At 23.1% G+C, this 22,555-nt stretch overlaps 1 protein-coding gene across 8 annotated transcripts in view; it reads left to right on the top strand.

Moving 5' to 3' along the window:
* The window catches only part of Mgat2 (alpha-1,6-mannosyl-glycoprotein 2-beta-N-acetylglucosaminyltransferase), a 39,293-nt gene that overhangs the window by 8,581 nt on the left and 8,157 nt on the right, over positions 1–22,555 (top strand). The window contains exons 1-9 of one of the 8 annotated variants that reach the window (XM_011496401.1): positions 5,020–5,313; positions 6,419–6,604; positions 10,497–10,806; positions 12,845–12,968; positions 14,193–14,239; positions 14,822–14,851; positions 19,079–19,268; positions 20,046–20,084; positions 21,390–21,851. In XM_011496401.1, coding sequence (XP_011494703.1) covers positions 14,845–14,851; positions 19,079–19,268; positions 20,046–20,084; positions 21,390–21,851 — 698 coding nt within the window. In that variant the 5' untranslated portion in view covers positions 5,020–5,313; positions 6,419–6,604; positions 10,497–10,806; ... (1 more) ...; positions 14,193–14,239; positions 14,822–14,844. Of the gene's footprint in view, positions 1–5,019; positions 5,314–6,418; positions 6,605–8,137; positions 8,368–10,496; positions 10,807–12,844; positions 12,969–14,192; positions 14,240–14,821; positions 14,852–19,078; positions 19,269–20,035; positions 20,085–21,389; positions 21,852–22,555 lie in introns of those variants that run through there. The other 7 variants (XM_011496402.1, XM_011496403.1, XM_011496404.1 and 4 more) reach the window with 7 other exon arrangements.

Genomic DNA, 22,555 nt, shown 5'->3' with positions numbered 1-22,555 from the left:
ATATATATATACATATATATATATATATATATATATATAATCTAATGCACTATGAAAATAAAAATATCTTGATTAAAAACTCTGCAAAATTCGTGATGTAGATACATATTGTCATGTTCTATAAACAAAAATATTAAATAAAGGATTTTGTAATTAAATCTAAAATTCTTGTGCAAATTTTTAATAAAACTCTAAAAATCTGCACTATAATTCATTTATAAAAAATTATTACATATTTTTCATTAGTATATACAGTTAGTTGCTTTAAAATATATAATAAGCTTCTGTCAAAACGAAATAAAAATATAATTAAGAAAGTAGTATTTCAAGATAATATTTCTAATTATATTTGATAATAGATAAGAATATTAAATAAATATGAAAATAAAAATATGTATAATACAAAATAGAAAATGGATAATTTTGTTTCAATCAAATCAACAAAAAATGTTGAAAGTAATTACATAATAACTTAATATTTATTTTAATTTATTATACAAAAATATTATAAATATAATTCATATTTTGTACCTATACAGTAAACAAAGAAAAAATAATTTCATAATTTTAATATTTATTAAGATATATCAACACATTCGGTTTTATAACAATAATTATTCAAATACGTTGTTGTAATTATAATTTAGTACGAAGATTATTCTTAAGAAGACGGGGACACGTGACTTGTATTGTTTATGCATGAAAAAAGGAGTAAAATGAAAGTAGTTCATGCAATGACTGCATATATTTCTATTCATATTAAACCAAAATAGTTTGTATATATAATTGTGTCCTTGTATTACTTGAATAAAGTATATTTGTTCAATTCTTAATTATAAATTTATTTGAAATATAACGTAATTTAATAGACACAAGATTTATTATAATCCAGTTTTAATATATTTATCATGCACCTTGCAGCTACTAGTCAGTTATAACGATTGTCAGAAATTTATATATCATTTTATAACCGTAGTAAATAACTAATAATCTAAATGTAGTAAAAAATATAATATGAAATTTTAAAAGCATTGTTTTATTTTCAATTCAATTTTTATATTATCTATTATTGATATATGGTATTATTGATTATTGGTGGTATTATGATAATTATATTTTCATTGGAAATTTTCTACAACAAAGTAATGTATAAGAATCACATATAATTTAAGAAATTAAAATATATATTGTTATTGTATAATGAAAATCAGAGAGAAATTCGGTTAAAAATTAAAAAAAAATAAGTTTTATTAATAAATAATCATTTTTACTATTAGAGATAAGCTAGTGAAATATTATGTTATTTACACTGTTCTTTCATTGAGTAGAATTATTTTTATTTCAATACTTCATTTTTTGTAATCGTTCCATGCGGAACTAATTATGTTGAATGGTGCACGTGGATTAGTTAAGATATGTATGTTTACGCGCACGAGCACGTCAGTCTGTTGTACATACTTAAATTTATAAAACTCATATAAAAACAATAAATTTAGAAGTATCAAAAATGTTTCACATGCGTTAATTTTAAGTATATAGTTAAAGTGAAACGTGTATCAAAGATTTCTGTACATGACACTATTTTGAAATGTATTACGTTCATTTAACATGTTTTACCTTCATTTATTATTAACTAAACTATTTAAAATTTATTAAAAATATTTATATAATAAATATTATCATATATTCTGTATATTGTTTAATTAGAATAGAAATTCACCTACGCTTAAAATACGCCATCACAGATTTTTTACAAATTTTTACAAACATACAATTTTTTTATAGTTCATGAATTACATTTTAATAAATTATTCATTTATACTTGATATGTTCTTGATATTATTCTACTTGATTCTTTATTAATTAATAGTAAATGTAATATATATTTCACATACAGTTTAATTATAATATTTTTCTAATTTTTATATATTTTCAATAATTATCATGAAATTAAATAATTTAATTTAATTTCTTGTAGAAGAAAAAGGTTTAATGTTTATTATATATATTTTGTTCATTTACGGTAAATATTTATTAAATTTTTACGTAACTGAAACTCAGCAAATATTGTTTGGATAGTATTGAGTTTAATGGTTTTAATCAGGTGAGCAAATAGAACAATTTTATGTTTTTAATATAAAAATGCTGATATAAAAATGTTATATATATTAATATAAATATTTGGAACTATAGTTATACTAATGAAAAAATTGTAGTAAAGTTAAAAGGTTTAGACTTCATGAGAAAATAGATATCTAAATTTACACACATTGTAGTAACAGAATGATCTCTTTACTTTGAATTTTGAATTATGCAAATATAGTTGAAACTTTATTAATTTTTTATCATGAATTATAAATTAGTGAAAATTAATGTAATTGCTATATTTATATATATATCTGTATGTATGCATGTATAGCATTCTAGTATTAAGAATTACATGTAACATATATATATATATATATATATATATATATATATATATGCGTGTGCGTATGTGTGTATGTGTGCCTGTATGTGTGTGTAAGCATGTTGTATGTGAATATGTGTTCATAAATAGAAAGCAAATATTTGTTATAAAAATATATAATAAATTTTAGTTAATATTTATTATAAATAATTCGGTAATATATATTGCAGTTATGAATAATAAAAAATTGCAATAAATCAATTAGAAACTATTATGTATAACCCAATAACCCAATTACTAAGTGAATGTCGTCTGACTTTTGTTTATAATCAGAACTGCATGAATCTTGTACAATATCTAAATTAAATTAAAATTTGAATATATCTTATCAGAAAACGTTGTAAAGTTTTACAATAGAAAATTTTTAATTAAAGTTTTAATGTTTTTTATCTAAAAATGCTTCAAATGTCCTTTTCCAACTTTTAATAAAGAAGTGGCATAGTAATAATTATTTTGTAGAAAATTTTTTAACTGACACTAATAGAAATTACTTTTTATATTTAATAAGAGTGTCATAAAGGATTAAAAATAATACAATATAGTAACAGTAATTAAATAATTACTATTAAATAAGACATTTGTTAATAAAATGGTTTAACAAAATTATATATAAGACAAATTAATAGATGATCGTAAAAATTATGTTCGCGAAATAATTTTTTCATTTATAACATAATGATTTTTAAAATGAAAGAATAAAATAATCATATAATATTGATCAATAATATTTAATCAATAATATTGAATTAAGTAATATATTTTTAACATTCTTATCATTCAATTATATATTTTGGTATCTTTACACACATACGCACACAAATATTTTATAGGTAATCTAAATATACATAGCATACTAAACATATTAAATATGTACTAAGCTTCGTTATATAAAAGAGGTATGAATGTTATTTTAAAGAATTATTTAATAATTAACTTATAATTATATATTTAAGTTTTGGAAATCAAATTATTAATATTATAGTTAATGTAAGTTAATAAGAGAAATAGATACTTATTATTGAATTATGATAATTAAGTTAAAATCAATTATTTATATTCAAATTAATTCGCATTAGATGAAGAAGTAAAATATTTTGAATTAAATAAATAATAAAGTGTATATCAAACTATTTTTTACAATTGATAATTTAAACTGTATTCTAAAATGTGTATACGTAGATCCAACATTTTTTAAAGTACACGAGAAAAAATATTTGATTACAGTTTATCATTTTCATTTACTTTTTTATGTTCGAATACATGTATCTAAATTGCGCTACGATAAAAGATAAAAAAATATTTACGGTCATAAAATTATTATAAAGGTATTGAGAATAAATTATATTTTCTTAAAAATTTACTGTCCAAATGAATATATATATATATATATATATATATATATAAATACTGTGGATTAAATAATCGAGGATTCATATGAATCTTATCACCTTTAATTATGTTAGTCGTATGTATATGTTAATAATCTCTGATAAATAAAGATATCACGTATAATATAGCAGTAAAACTTTTATTATTCTTATTATATTATTATCATTATTATTATTATTATTATTATTATTATTATTATTATTATTATTATTATTATTATTATTATTATCATTATCATTATCATTATCATTATTATTTTAACGGATATTTATATCTAAAATAATATTAAAGAAACATAATTATTATATTATACTATAAACAGTGGAAGAATATTTATATAGACCATCTATTATGAAGAGCGAGACTATTAGTCATTAAAATAAAGTCATTATTAAAAACTTAAATAATAAAAAGTAAATCTTATTAATATAATTAATAAGATTTTATTCATAATTAATAATAATAATATTAATTAATTTAATTAATTAACAAATTAATAATTAATAATAATTAATAATATAATTAATAAAAAAATAAAAAATAAAAAAAAAAATCTTATTGAAAACTGTCTTTGTAATAAGATAGTTGTATAACAGTACTTTAATAAAATTAATTCCTGGTTACTATAATCTGGATATTAAATGGAGTTAATACGTAATAGAATAAAAGTGTGTCATTAAAAACAAATACCACTAGAAGTAAATACTGTTTTTTATCCAAATGTTAATAGTAATTTCATAAGAACTGAAATTCACGTTATAGTACTAATTTGTTTGTAGTTGGAATATCATTAAAAATATATTAACTTCGACGATGACTAATTTAATTCTTATATGCATATTAATATACATTAGAATATAAATTTTGCATTTTGAAAAAAGTATATACGATTAACATTGTAATATGGCAGTATGAATAGTATATTATTCTCCGATTAAGATAAGATGATGGACTATCCAAAATTACGTAAAATTTAGTGCTGAGGATCTTTTCAGCTCAGGATTTTACAGAGGCAAACGGACCGGGAAGAGAGAGGAGACGACAGTCGGGCGCACGCGTGCAAGTAAGATGTAATGGTCGGTGGTTGGCATAACCGCGGATCACGAAGACGGCGGCAACGTCATTGACAATGGCAACAACGAAGTTAGTCGATTCGGGACGTCCGGCTCGGCTGTATCGTAGTAGCGATTGTCCCCGGTAGAGCGTGTAAAGAGTGCGCGATTGTGAGATCTTTCGTTATTGCCCCAGTGCAATCCATTTTGTTTCTATTACGTAATGATCGAATTGCAGCTTCTTTTTTGACTCGAATAATTTCATTAATCTCTACCATGCCAATGAACTCATTCTCTTGTGCTTTCTTTGTTATTTCAAACAATGCTCCATGCTTTTTATGACTTTCGCTAAGCGAAAGTGACACATTCTTAATCACTGCTTGCTCTTGATTCAAATCCGCAGTGAGTTTTAATTTCTTTTATTATATGCAATTTCAATTAACCGAATGTTAACTTCTGTCAGAGAAACGGCAACTCAAGTTATCAGACGTATTCATTTATAAAACAAATCTAAATTAATTCTTATAAATTTACTTCGGAACTTCCTTGAATTCATTAAGTAATACGAATTTTGTATTCTTTTACATTTATGTTAAAGAAATCGATTGTATTTGAATACTGTAATAATATTGCAATAAAAAAAAAACAAATAATACTGTCTGTTATGCATTGTGCCACAAATAAAATGATAATTTTAAAGACGTACATGTTTGTAATCCTAATTTAATAGTAATGTTAAATTGAATTTTTGTTTTCTGTATAAAATATATATTTATTTATAATACCGAATGTTTAAATTAACAGCTGTTTTAATGTTATGTTCCGAAATAAATTATACAGAGAAATACCGGTAGATATATTATAATTGCAATTAGCCGACGCTTCTTATTAACCAATATTCTCGGAAAATGTTAAAACGAAATACTTATTTAATATAGAAAATACAGTCTTTGTATTTAATTATCATAATTTTTTCCAATTACTTGCGATGTATAGTCATTTAAATATGAGTTATCCAATAATTAATGATATAAAAATAATAATACATAATATAATTCAAGATAAAATTTAATTTACATTAACTTTAATAATTATTAAAATATTAATCATAGTTATAATTATTATATATTTTTATGGTCATGATAATAGAATGTATTAAAAAATAGGATAATAAATTTTCGTACGTATTTTATACACAATTTGTAGAATTTAAAAATTCTAAAAGAAAGTTAAGAAAAGAAGGATATGTGCTCCTTAATTTTTTATAATTTTTTATATAGTTATATAAATTATTTTAAAATGTTTTAATTTTGTATTGATTTTCATTTTGATTTTTTCTCTCGTATATAATATGTGTTCTCATGAATAACCAGTAGAATAAAAGTTCTATTATAAAAACTTATTTTTATTATTATCGTTATTGTTATTATTATTATTATTATTATTATTATTATTATTATTATTATTATTATTATTATTATTATATCAGTAACAACATTAATTTCAGCTAGAGATGTAATCGCAGAGCAGTAACAGTATAACTAGCAATGGCAGCATCACTAATATTAGGTATCAGGTGACTCGGTGAAAATGGCACAGACTTCATTTCACAATAATAAGTGAACTAGATGGACTTTAATCATATTCAAGCAATATTCTTCATTAAATAAATGAACGTAGAATTGTTAAAAAAGTGAGTAACATTAAATACAATTAATACAATCTTCGTTGCGCATGAGTCGATTGTATTTAGATTCTCTACTCTAATCAATTTTTATCAATTGAATGATAGAAATAAGCAAAAAGGTATTTACTTGAGGGAGCGTCATCGAAATCGATAGGGGGAGTATACACCCGCAGCTCACGATCTATTACTGTTCGAAATCATATCAGTAGTTTTTTCAAACAGTGCATTGATAAGCAAAGGGTACAAGAGTACACAGATTTGAATGTAATTTATGTGTAGCGATAGTTCTGAGAGCAGATGAAGAGAGAGAGAGAGAGAGAGAGAGAGAGAGGGCGCGCGCGCGCGCGTGTGTGTATTGGAGGGGAGGGGGATAAGCGATAATGCATTGGAGGAGTTTGTCTATAGACACAGTGCAGGAAGTTAAGAGAAATGAGTAGTCGATCAACGTTTATTGTACGGAGCTTTGAAAAATCATTCTTATTGAAAAATGTATAAATCGTTGTTAAACCTGTTAAATATAAGAGTAGTAAACTATATCATTATTATTAATGTCATATAATATAGATAATTTATGACTTTTTAATAGGCAATGAATTATATATTTGCTTCTTTTTAAATACATAAAATTTAGTTATAATCCATATTTGTTTAAGCTAATTTTTATGTTATTCGTGTTTAAAAAAAAATATCTTACCATATTTAATTAGTTATGAGATCTGATAGAAATTTATTGTGACAAATATGATATATTTATAATGTATGTAATCTATCTAATTTATCAGAACTTGACCTTCTATTTAAAAATCTTTTAAAATTTTTCTTCTAAAAGGATTCGGACTACATGTACGATACGTATCACAAATTGTACTAATATATATTTTTTGCATACAAGAAGTATATATTATATTTTTATTTGTTATGAATTAATTTTTCTTTTGTGTTAATATTTTTTCAATTTAAACGAAAATCATCATACCGTATTTACAATCGTTTGTGTGCGCAAGATAAAAACGTAAAAATAACAAGTTTCACTATTTATTTGGCTTAACATATTCTTTCGTTACAATATTTTTATTTGAAAATTGATTTGCCATGATATTTTGCAATATAAATATGAATAACGATGTAAAAATATTTGGTTTATAGATGTCGAGTGAATTGTTTTATACCTACCAATAAATCATGAACAAGCGTTGGGATTTCTTTAAAAGAGAACAGTCGATTAAAAGTTATAGAAACTATCGAGTCAGGGCTTACTGGAAAATATATTTAAATAGCTCTTATTACACAATATGAAAATATTAATAAGAGGGAATAGCTATAGTACCAGAACTGATAATCGAATAGCCATCTTCCATAGGAACAAAGTGACATACGTTGGCGCAGCCGTGTGCTGCCTTCTAAGTACGGTTCGCGAGATTCATTTCGATAAAGCAACGGCGACTAAACAACGGCTTCCTCGCGAGTATAATAGAAAGAGAGACCCTCTGACTACTGTACGTCATATGTGTGTGCGCGTGTTCGCGATCTCGCTCTTAGACTCGCGGACGGTGAGCTCGCGCAACGAGCCGTCAGTCGGTCTGAGTCAGTTGTCCTCCGACAGTAGTCCAAGTCGGCACATACCGAATTCGGAACACAGGAAGAATTTCGCGAGGACGATTCGCGATCGCGCATTGCCTTAACCAGCGCTTGATTGGAGAAAATTAACAAATCGCACGGCGACGTCAACGGGCTTATTTTTCGTCCGCGATCGGTGCCCGTTAATCAGAGTAAGTTTCCTCTGCTCTACGATGCTTAAACTTAATATTCTGCTTCTTTCCATCTCTTGGTCCACTTAGTCAAGAATTTTGATCCTTGATATCTTGAGATGTTATTTTCCTGATCAGAAGCATATGTCATTGGTATATCAGAGATATACTTATCAACAGAATATCATACAAATTGTCAACATATTTAAAAGTTAAAATAATTTGTTGCCCATTATATTTTTTATTTGTAATTTAATGATTATAGAGAGATAGCTGTTGAAGTTCCAGTAATAGCCAATCGTATTACGCTATTATACTGAATTTTATATGCACCGAATTTTAATGATATAGAAAAAATTTTATGGTTTGGCCTCTATTATTAATCTAACTTATAAATAATCCTATCCATAAATTCGTAATTTTACAAATAGTCAATTTACCGATTTATTTATAAATAATTTTGACGACAAATTAAGGACAGAAATTTAGAAACAATATCCATACTAATTACTAAATCGAAAACAAAATTTCTCTCATTAAATAAAAATATATAGTTGATAGCATTAGTCAAATTTTTAATACGTATTTCTTGATTTTAAAATATTTAAAAAAATAAATACAAATCAGCTCTTATCGTCTCGATTGCTTATTAAAACTTTTTTAAACAACTCAAATTACAATATTCGATATAATTATAATATAAAAATATCTGTAAAACAAATATAATTGTGGAAATATATTTATCGACGATCGAAGCTTTTTTTATTCTTTAAATACTTATTACAAACTTGTATATCGTTTCATCACTCACTTCCAAATATATTTCGACTGTCTATTATTTATTGATAGTTTTTTCGTGCTCTATTTTTATTCCATAATTAATTTTATTATTATGTATATTGGAGTTGCAAATATGAAAGGCATCATGAATTAATGCACAATATGTTGTACTAGCATGGAATTCCGCTGCTGCTGCAGCAAATACCCCAACTATACGTGTCGATCGTATTATATACGTTGTTATAATTAACTAAAGTGTTCTGTTGTGATCATTTTTCCGATTGAACAATTAATCGATGTCCTGAAATTCTGCTTTATTATTGAAAATATTTAACATATTCACTATAGGTTTTATGTTGCATTTGAAATCTCTTTAATTTTATTTAATTTCTATTGGTCCACACGTATCACTGCCATCTGTGTTATATTACCATAACAGCAATGCATCGATGCATTCATTTTTTAAAAGCGTGGACTTCATAATTAATCACCTTTTACAAAATTTATGACTTTGGTTATTAAATATTATAATTTTAATTGGAATAGATGCACCTGTAAGAAATGTTACTATAATTTTTAAAATGACATATATCTAATAGCAATTAATTATGTGTGTTATGTACTTTTAAATATCATAGAAGATTTATTTTTTACATACAATATTATAAATTTAAATAAGCAACAAAAATTCATTTCATAAAAATAATTGAAAACTTATTAAGTAATATTCGTATGAATCGAGTTTCAAAAGTAAACTTGATTTCATATAAAAAAAAAAATTTCATCAAACCGATATATACTATGAATAATACTTCATATACATAATATTGAATACACAAATTTAATTAATTATTAAACAAATTAACTACAATTTTCAAATTATAAAAGAATTCTGAAATTTTTAAATATTAAATAGTAGTTTCATCTACATCGCTGCAATATATTAAAGAAATATAGTTTTTATTAACTACGTATTTAATGTAAAAAATTTCATATTTATTAGGGTTTATCCAAGCTTAAATCATAAAATTAATTGCAACACTTTAAAAATATGCCAGACACTTTACAAATGAACAATTTAATAATTTATTTTAATATATATATATATATATATATCACTATCTTTCTCAAAAGAAATATTAGGACGAAACTACTCTCTCTCTCTCTCTCTCTCTCTCTCTCCCTTCCTTGTTCTCATTCTGCTAAAAATATGTTTAAATTTTAATTTACATATATCATTGAGCTACATCTAATCTTGATTTACTTTATTTTTCTGGTCTTTTAACAGAACAATATTTAATTATATTTAAGAACAAAGCCAAAAATTAATTAATTCGAAACATTCTCTTACGAAGCTTCTACTTATCTAGAATCGCACAAAAGCAGGGGTGAACTAATGTAAAGGCGAGAAGAGAAAAAATTAGAAACAGACAATGATTTAATGAATTGTATGCACTTATTGGATATTCTGATTATGCTATTGTGCAGTTAATTAGAAATATAGGATCAACTCCCGCAACACGAAAATAGAAGAACACCGGTCGTCCTTCTTGCAAAATGCTGCACAGCGTTCATGCGGTAGAAATAGAAAAGCACCACGACATGCGATTCAAATTTCACTGGCTGTTTCCGCAAGAGATTTTCAAACTTGGCTTCGCTCCAAATACCGAATCTCCTAAGGTACAGGCTTGAAAATATGTGAGAACAGGAACATATAAAGAGATTGATAATTAATGACGATTACATGCGTAGAGAAAAATCTGACAATGAAACAATTACGGTTGATTCATTTCATCTTAATCTATTACTTCTTTCAGAAATTTTAATTCTTTAATTATTTAATTATTGAAAAATTTAATAAATTAGATACAAGCATTATATGTTTATAATATAAATATAATATAAATAAGTTGCATGAAAATGTTTATTAAGTAAAAGGTTTTTAATAAATACATAGTGCAAATGTATAGAGTATACCTCTGCACATTTTTCTACAAGACTTTATTTATATCAAACGATTATATAAACTATATAGAAATGAGTTATAATTCATTATATATATATATATATGTATGTATATAAATTTTATGAATTATAAAATTTAATTTTATTATCCGTAATTCATTTTATCGCATTTTAAATTTTAAAGTAAGAAATATATATTATTAATTCATTTAAGCTATACCTTATATTAATTTGTATTAAAATTTATAAATAGATAAATATATTTCGCTATTTATTTAAGTTCAACTTAATTATCGTGAAAAAATATTTTAAAAAACAATATTTTTAATGTTTTTTGTTTTTAATTTGTTAGCTTTATTATTATTGTAATTCTATTCAACTCTTGAAGTTCATTTTTTTATTTTTTTACTCATTTTGCAGTACAATAAATTTGTCTAATTTATGCCATTTTCTTTAAAAATTTTGTAGATTATTATGAAATTATTCTTAAATGTAATGGCTTAATAAGTGATAAATATATTATTTTTATTATGAAATTTTAGAAATTGTTAAAATTCTTAATTAATTAAATGATTTATATAACCATAAATATACTGTGATTTAAATATTTCTAGTTGTATTCTAACAAATATTATAACGCATAATGAATTTATCGTTATTAGTTTAAGGAATTTTAATTAAAATTCTTATTTTATATTTATTTAATCCAATTTCAAAAATATGTAAAAATCAAATTTTTACTTAAATTTTTATTTAAAATTTTATTTTGTCAAGTCAAGATATTTCTTTTTAGGTAAATTATAAAGTAATTTATTGACACTATTCTATTGTTTCCAGTTTTACTTCACAAATCAATAACTAAAATATTTTTTTAATTATATTATATGATTCTATTCAAATCAATATATTTAATCTGACAAGAAATTAATTTCAAGATTTAAACATGAATGTATATAAATATTTATAAATTTATGAAAAAAAGAATCAAATATGGAAATAATGTCAATTAAGGCTGATGACGTATAATAAAAATGAATTAATCAAAACATACATTTTGCATAAATTCCATGAATTATATCGATAATACTTAAATATATATAATTCAACCAATAAAGCATATTTCATATCTTAACAATCTTGATTCTTAAATGTACAGTAAATTACAATATAAAATGTATATAAAGAATTTCATTATATTTTTTAGAGAATAATTATTTAATTTACTAACTTAGCAAACATAAAATTAACATGAACGATATAACAGTATATTACGTTTCAAACGATAATAAAATCTTACAATCCTTCATTTTATATTTGATTTATTTCTAGGCAGTTTGCTATGAAATACTGTAAAAGGTTTTTATTTGTGGAATATATTTTTAATAATAATTTAATGTGCAATATCGTAATGATCATAATTGATCGGAATACTATCCTTATTTGGTTAATTAATATATATCATATATTTATCTCCAGGTAATTCTAATTGGTCTTCTTAATAGTATATATTATTGAATATTAATTCGTTGATGCATTAGGCAATATATTTTTTTATTTCGTTTTTCAAAATCGGACTCCTAATAGTTTCGTTATTATAAATATTTTTGTTTTCTTTAATTCGGTTTCTGTATATATAGTAACAACTAAATTGATAAATAATCTGATGATTATCATGAGTATATTGAAACATTAATAATAATTTACTCAATTTCAAACACGATTAAGAAACTACTACTGCTGAAATATTTTGCAGAATGACTTCGATGCGGAATTTGTGAAATCAGAAATCTTCATATTCTAAAATATTGCCCACAAATAGTAGGAATATTACAATATCGCCATGTGATGAATCAGCCACAACTAACTATTACTCTTGAGTATGTCTGTTACATATCTATTTAACAGCATTTTTATGGCTTTATCGCGCATTTTTTACCCTTTCACGATCGAACGTGGTTATATGAAAATGTACAAAACTAATAATATTAAGACAAGAAATATTATAAATTTGTTTCTGAATAATCAAATTAAATATTATAAAATATAGCTTATTGTTAACGGTAACCATGGTTATTAGCGTATATGAATATTATGTAATGAATAATATGATCGATAACAATTCGATTGATGAATAAATGGTTTTCATAATTAAAAATAAAAATATCTAAAAAAAAACATTAAAATCGTTATACTTATTAATATATTAATATTAATAGGTTAACAAATTTTTTCTAAGTACTCAACAATATACTTAACCTACATATAATATATTAAGATATTCATTAATAATTATATACTGCATTTTGGTTATTTTTATTTGAAAGCATCCATGTAGTTCGTATAAGTTTCCGGAGTTATATATTGAATTTATATTGAAGTAATTTATTGTTTTTGAATAAAAATAAAATTAACATAATAATAATTATAAATCGATGAATAATAAATGTTTTTCAATTGTCCATAATTTACCAACTATCTTTACAATGTGGTATCGTATAAATAAATGTGATTTTTATGTGAATTGATTGTTTAATTAATTAATTATTGAAATCGAATAAGGTTACTGTTTTAACATGATCACTTTTTCTCTATTGCATGGATATATAATAATTCATTATACTGATTATTAAAGAAAGCGCTATAAAATCGCTATAATCATGAATAAATGATTTAAGAAAGACTTTTTAATAAAACCAATAAATATGATATTTTTTTATATCGTTTATTATTATTTAAAGTTAATTTCTATATTTCATTTTTGAATACACTTTTAGTTTCCCATCCATTTTATATAAATAAGATAAATAACATAAATTACGCGCGCTTGTGTGCATTAATACAATACATTAGTTTATTAATTAAATTAAGGGTTTTATTGTTATTATTGTTCATATTGTTAATGCTGTTGTTTATTTTATTGTTTATTTTGGTTTTTTATGTACTAACTAATAATTACAATATTTAATAATCAATATAATAAAGTCAAATATATATTCAATATTAAATTTACATAAAATAATATAATAATAGTTAAAGTATAATTATAAGTTATATATACAGTTTATCTTTTTTCTAAATTAATTTTTAATTTTACTTAATAGATTAGATGGAAAATGGAAAATCAACCAGTCCAAACCTTTCTTTTAAGGTAAGCTTAGACAAAGTCTATATATATGTATGTATATGTATATGTATATGTATATATATATATATACTAAATATGTACTTTATATTTCTATTAAATAAAGGAATTTAATTAAAATTTTTAATACTTATTTAACTACCTATGAAATTTGTGAATTATAAATTGTAAGATATAATATTTTGTAATAATAATTATTTAATATCTTCATATAGTAATGAAATTGTAATAATAAATTAAATTTTAAATTACTAGTTTTTAAATATTTTTAATTTCATTAATTATAGTAAAATTACAAACTTATCTGTATCTTTATTGAAGGTATAAAAATAATATTGGCAATCATTATTTATGTTAACGGTTATTACAATATTAGATGAAATATGACCTATATTGTTATATCATTGTTTATATCATTGATTTTATTATATTATTATTATTGTTACTGTTGCTAATGTTAAATATTATTTTAATATAGAATATATATGAAATTGTAACAAGCATTACAAAAAATACAAAAAAATTTTCATTTCAATTAATATATCAAATTGATCTGTAAAAATGCCAATTATATTTACTTGATTATAGGTCCGCCAGTTAGGAAGATCAGTATGAGAGGTGAGTCGCAACATCAACTTAAATCTTACTAAAAATATCCCTTAATAAAATTGAAAAGAAAGATAAAATGAAATTGGTTTGAGTAGAAGGCAAATGCTAACAGCAAATAAAAATCAATTGCACCGTATTTGTTGCTTTTTCTCGCACTTTCACAAGCTACAGCTTGCTAGCGAACTTAACTTCCGGTGAGTGTAAATAGATTGTTCGTGTCTCTGAATTTGGCGCCAACCATTATTCCATTGCGTCCTCAACTTGTAACTCGCAAATTTATCCATCGTCGCGCACTACTCAAAATAACTCCACAAAGAATTGCGACGGATGCGATGCACACTGTACCCACAAAGCCACCCACGCCCGGAAAATCAACCGAATAATGCATTTTCTTGCGAATATAAAAGAAGAAGAGCGAATAAAAAATAAAAATACCTTACGATTAAAAGAAATATAAATACATCACAATTGCTAGAAGGATTAATATTGTATTAATATTACTTTTACCATGCTTAATTTAACTCGTTAACGCTTACGATTTTATTATTTAATATTTTGATTAAAATGTATATTTAATTTTTTGTTACAAATATGTATATTAATTTATTATAACATACGCATATGCTTAAATAAATGCAGCTACATATATTACATTTTAAGATACAATAAATCAGAATGTATCAGATGTGTACGAGTTGTATTATCATTAATTCAAATATTATACTTTTTATGCCTATAGAATAATTTTGAGGAACCTATAATAATACGTTAAAGAATAGGTAAATTGCCACTTTTGCATGAATAATTACATTGCATTATATTATAGATTCATAAAATAAATAATTAGGCAATGATTCCTAGTAATAAAAAAATATTATTCCATATTTAATTTTAATTTACTTAATGATAATAAATTATTTCCATTATAAGATTATATACATATTGGTAAAATCACCTTATAAAGATACCCAAAAAATGCTAAGGATACTACGATACTATTATAAGTATGAAGAAATAGAAAAACTTATAATATATGAGAAATATTTTAAATGAAAATCAAAGCTTGAAAATATGACAAAAAACAAATTTTTATAAACTTTGCCTGAAACTTTTTAAAATTTTTTCATCTTTCTTTCTCCCCGCTCCTTCTTCCTTATTTCATTTACTTGCAATCTTTGGAAATTTGTATTTTTATAGATATGCAGCTAACTATTCGGCATTTTATTTATATAACAATTATTTCGGCATAACGTACATGTTTATGTAGATATAAGTAAATTCTTAAAAGTAAGAAAGTCCGTGAAACTAAAAAAAAAGAAGCCTTTAAGAAGAAAGAAATATATAACAAGTATGAAATTTTATCATATAGGCAGATATTTTTGTTGCTATACTTATTTGCTCTAGTAATTCAAAGAAAATAATTTTAAGAATTTTAGTGAAATTAAAAAAGGAAAATATATTATTAGATAGCTTATTATAAAGGCATAAAACTTCTTTCTAAAGAATGCATTTTTTTTCTATTTTTATTCAATTTTTATTTTAAATGAAAAATAGATGAGAATTAAAATACATATTAGATTTTGAAAATATAATTTTTTAGATAGTATAAAGAAAACAAATATGAATTTAAAAATAAATATCTAAAAAAATTGGTTTATTAACGAAAAATGTTTCATTAATATTATTGTTTAAATTATACATTATTGAATTTGTGATTCCTACACACTATATTTAAACGTCTATATGATTTTTTTTAGTATTTTAATTTTTAAATAATTTGATTAAGAATCAAGCTTTTTTAACGGTATTTTTACTAATCACTGTAAAATTTTATTTATAATTTTATTTACTTTGAATAATTTTTACGTTATAGTAGTATTTAAATTAATTTGAATATATTATAATAAAAATTATCAGGATTATATAATAGTGAAGATATAATATTATAGTAAAATACTTACATTATTATTTGCAACAAAATCTACAATTTATTTTTATTACGCAACATTTTGTAAATAATTTATGAAACAGGCGTATGAAGAAAGTTAAGAAAGTTTATAATTGCTAAATTATTATTGATTTTCGCTTATTGCAAGAAACACATACATTTACACTAATTGAACATTTTTTGTGCAACAATTTTTATTTTTATATTTTATTATATTTACAAAAAAAATTCAGTGTTCATTATTACAATTTGAATCGTTGCATTTAAATCGCACATTATATAAATAGTAACTTAAGAAATGGTATTGAAAATTGTTATAAATTTATAAATTTAGAATTTACTTGAACATATTATTTATTTTACTTTCATCTGTTTTTTAAGCACGGTCAGTTTTCATTCCGATGTAGTGAAATCTTCAACTACTTTTGAAATTAAAAAAGATTTAATTCAGTTCATGCAATTACTTTTTAGTTTTATTTTGAATTATTCAATAATTACTAAAGTAATATGAAAAATATTGTGCAGAACATGAAAAAAAGTAGATGTCTTTCACAGCTTAAGTATAGAATTTCGTATTATTTTCTATACAGTGTTTTTTTAATAACATATAAAAAGGCGAAGGAAACCAATATATACATTAATTTATATATCGTATAAGATATCGTATAAAATATCGTATATACTCGTACATTAAATACGAATCACTTTTATTAATACAGGAGTAGAAATGATTCTTGTACCGATTTTCAGTCATCGACGTTTTTTTAAGAATGGCTTACAACTTTTTATGTTTATAAAAGAATAAAGTTCATTTAGTGAACATTTCAAAGAACATTTACTATTTACGTTGCATCTTAAGCATAGCTAGAGATCTGTTTAATTAATTTGAAAAAAATAAACTAAAAAGAAAATATTCATCAGTATAGCAAAAACGATTATAGGATACAAATGATATTAGCATATTTTATAAATGAAAGCTAAATGAAACAGAATTTCAATCAAAGTTTGATCGAGTGAATTATTTGATATAATTAGTATCCATTTCAATGTACTAGACATTATTGAAAGTGATTTTCTTGTTAATTTTACTGAGTATATTCAAAATATATTCTCCTCCCACAAATTAAATGCGAATATTCAAAAGTTACTAATGTAGATTTCCGCGTATTTTATATAACACACGTAAGAGAAAACTTCTAATTTAAACTTAATATTTTACATATTACCCTTTTAATCCGTACAATTTTCATAAATGATGTGTATATTAAGCACTATAAAATTTGTTTAAATACAAATATTATGTTACTTTGCCATAGTTTTCTTAATATAAATGATAAATGGAATTTTTAAAGATTATTATTAAAAAAAAAAGTATTTTATTATTTACAAAAATTAAAATTAGTGTAATTATAAAAAATTACGTCGAAATATCAGTATTATATCTAGCAAATCTTAATAAATTCTACTGTAAAAATAACATATATATTACAGATTAAAATATAAGATAAATATTTAGTCAATTGTCATAATGGAAAATTATCAAGTGAGTCATTTTACAAATTCCATGTAATTATTACCTGTCATCTGAAAAAATATAGAATTCATAAAAATTACTTCATCGACATACACCATTTGTATATTACAAATTTTTAAAAAATCTCTAACAAATATTTTATTATTCATTATATTCGAATAAAATGTTAATCTATTGATTTTAACTGCCTTTAAATAATCTTAAATAAAAATGGTATGGCTTGAAATGTACGAATTATAGAGATTTGAAGTAAAACAATAAATTCTAATAAAATTAAATTTAGTATTCAAAAAAAAAGTTTTAATTAAGAATTATCAATATTTTAAAGTTAAAAAAATATTAAGTCGTACTTCATTCAATTCAATATTTTTAAATATAACAATTAATTACTGTGAAATATTTTCAGTTTATTTTCCTTATATCCAATAATTAGTATTTTAAGCATAAGAAAAATTCATATGTATAAAAACTTTGCATGAGCATTATACTTGTTTTTTTTTTTTTTAAGTCTATCGATATTTTAAACTATACATATTACAATGCCTATAAAGTAAAAAATATATCTGAATACTTTATAATGGAACTAGATAAAAAGCAATTATAACAAGAGGTTAAATATAAATTGATTATTGAACAAGTTTAGAGTAACACGCCAAGCGAATAAATGTATAAAAAAATATTGTCTCTGAAAACTCTCTGAAACCAGGATTTAAATTATTATTATTTTTTTCTCTTAATTACATTAAAAATAAAGGTACGGCCGTTGGCATTGTCGGAGCATCGAGGGCCAATCGTGGCTTTCTGGTTAGGACTTTAGCCTTCGTCTTCCTCGCGACGTTCCTATGGCTGCAGTTGCACGTTATTAACTTGACCGTTCGCGATTGGTCAAATCAACCAGTCGTCAATGAGAGTCTTTACGCCCTTGTACCTCAAGAATTACATAGGTGAGATAATTATTTAATGTTTTTGTTTATTCTTTTGCTTACACGTAATGTTTCTGTTTTACACATGGTTGTACAATATTAAAATATTTGCGCACCAAGTATTATATAAGAAAAATGTTAAATGTTATAAATGTTATAAATTTTGATAATACTTATAATTCTTAAACAACAATTACATATTCAGATATGTAGAGTGTAATTTTACCTACAAGTAAATAATGTAGTATCACAAAAAATGATACTAACACTTAAATTAATACTTGGATAAATTATATAAATTGAACTTAGGTAAAACTAAATTTTGCTTTTATTATTGCACGATATGTAGTAAAATGACAATTAAATTTATTTACGAAATGTGAATATTAATTAATTTGTTATTTCATGCATATGCATTTATGTACAAATAATTGATTAACACAAAATATTAAAGCACAGTTTGTATTATTTTTATAATTAATATATGAGTTTTTATACTTTAAATGCATGCAAATTTCAGTACTATTTAGTTCTTTCAGTATTATTTTTATTAGATTAATAGATCTACTTAATTGCAATTGAGAGATAATTTGGGAACTTAAAGTGTATTTATATTTGTTAAGAGTAAAGGATTAACTAGTTTTATAATCTAATATACTAATCTTATTTTTAAATAAAAGAAAACTTCCAATCATAATAAAGTGATAAAGATTTCAGTAATTTTCAAGCATATTTACTAACATATTATAAAATAATTGTAGTATTATCAAAGTACTCTTTTAATATAGATTTTTTTAGCTCAAGGCATTTTAATTCCCAATCTTCCTTATACTTGAGGTGAGTGAGTAACAGCTTTTAATTTATTCATTATATCAGCACATTCATTTTTAAACAAATCATAGTGCATATCGTAAATAATATATTACCTTAAAGATTTTTTACTTAATTAAACGTTATAATTCGAAAGTACAATAATTATTATACATTAAAACAGTTATTAATGCTCATTGCTAATTAATGTTAGAAAAATTTCAAGAATTCATTAAAATTATATGATCGTTTTCTTTGAGATTTTATTAAATTTATTCAAAATAAATTTACAATCATCACGATTGATTATAGATCAATGCATCACAACATGTACATAATCAGAAAAATAATTATAAAATAAAAGAAAGAATAATAAGATTAATAATCAGAAGAAAAAAAATAAGCTCATTTATTATATTTTATTATGTGACACTACTCCATAAATCATATTGTGTATAAAAAGGGTTAATTTAAAATTGATCACTGTTTATTTTTTTGTGAAAAATATGTGCAGTTTACTTATTTATTATTTGAATAAAGAAGACTATAAATAATTTTTCAACTTAATTTTATAAAGAATTAATACTATTTCTAAATATGAAAAGCTTATTAATTAGAAGAATTTGAAAACTGATATTGTACTGAATAGTAGTATCCACGGTCGATTACTAACTTTCAACTACGGGGAAGCAGTGAATAGTCTTAATCTATATACATTTAAAAAGTTTAAACGAAAAGATTATCCAAAACAATAAAAGCATGACATATTATATATCAAACAATACTATATTACTAAAATCAGACATTGTAGAAGAAAAGTATAATAATGAAATTATAAAAATACGGATAGAATAGGAAAAAGATAATATATAAAACTATATATTAAAAATAGAAATGATTATTTATAGGTAAAATTAATCAATTATTTTGTATATTTTACAACTAAAAAATAATATGCGCTACTTAATATAGAAAATAAATAAACATTTGTTTAAATAATAACTATTTCATAATTACTAAGTTTTATTAAATTGTTCAATAATTAATAGATTATAATTATTTTTGACTAAAGAAATATATATAATATACCACAAGTGTGTGTTATTAGACTAAAATGATATTTGCAATGTTTATATTTTGCAATAGCTTACAAATAACACAATGTTTATAATTTTTAAGTATCATGAAAATGAATTGATGTAATCGGATTGAGGATAAAGAAGTAAATATTTTCATATAGTAAAAGTAAATGGATAAATGATTTCAATTCACAAACACGTTGAACGTGTATTCAAAATCTTTAATTAATAATCATAATGTACTGAATTACAGATTTTTGAAAGAACGCCGTAACAATACGTACACTCAAAGCTTCATAAACGGTACACTAGTGGCATCTGGCAGTGTTGGCAGTAGTGGTAGCGATGATATAGGTGAGCGCGAAATCGCTGAGATCCGACGTCAAGTTGAGCGTGTCAACGCGGAACAACGTGTCTTCAATATTGAAGCTTTTGGGCCTCTTGCCTCTGATGTCCCAGTCATTGTCGTCCAGGTGCACGATCGGCTTACCTACCTACGTCATCTCATTATCTCGCTGGCTCAGGCTAAGGGAATCGAACAGACACTGCTCATCTTTAGTCACGATGTCTGGAATCCAGATATCAATTATCTCATACAAAATGTGGACTTCTGCAGGGTAATGCAGATTTATTATCCGTACAGCATTCAAATGTACCCAAAGATTTTCCCTGGTGAAAGTCCCAATGATTGTCCAAGAAATATGCGTAAAGAACAGTGAGTATGAGACAATATTCCAATTTCTTAAAAGGAAATATTTTGTTAGTAATATATTCAAAGTAAAAGAACATTACTAGATTAAAAATAAATAATTTTTGTATCAATATATATATATATATATATATATATTATATAATAGCTATTAAATGCATACGCAATGAAATACATACATATGTATGCTATTTGTACAAATAATTGAGATATTAAATAATCTAGCCAAGCCTATTTATTTTTTTACCGTTAGTTAAAAAGTTTCGTTATCGAATGAATTATTGTTAACATGTATATTATGTATGTATACTCGTGTACACATATATTTATAAACCTTTATAGGTAAAGAAACTTTTATTATTCTAAATATATCTACTTAAAACTAATTCAGAAAGTTTATTTTACAGAATAAAGTCATAATTTATGTTTAAATAATGAACAATTGCTTTAATTATTTATGGTATTCATATTTGAGATTAACAATAACAAGAAAAATAATATTTATATATATAATCTATATAAAATATTATTTGATAAACTCAAATTATAATCTTCTATTAATTTTTTCTTACTTAATTTAGATATTATAAAATCTTTCAATCATTTTTTTATATTAATATTATGCTAACTTAAATTCATTGTAAATCATAAAAACTAATGTAATTATGAATTTATTAAAAAAAAAAGTCTTGTGCTAATAGCAATTTTAT

Source organism: Ceratosolen solmsi, unplaced genomic scaffold (assembly GCF_000503995.2).
Source record: "Ceratosolen solmsi marchali unplaced genomic scaffold, CerSol_1.0 scaffold29, whole genome shotgun sequence".
NCBI classification, from domain to species: domain Eukaryota; kingdom Metazoa; phylum Arthropoda; class Insecta; order Hymenoptera; family Agaonidae; genus Ceratosolen; species Ceratosolen solmsi.
The sequence above is the reverse complement of the archived record's forward strand: the minus strand, read 5'-3'. Positions and strand labels throughout refer to the sequence as shown.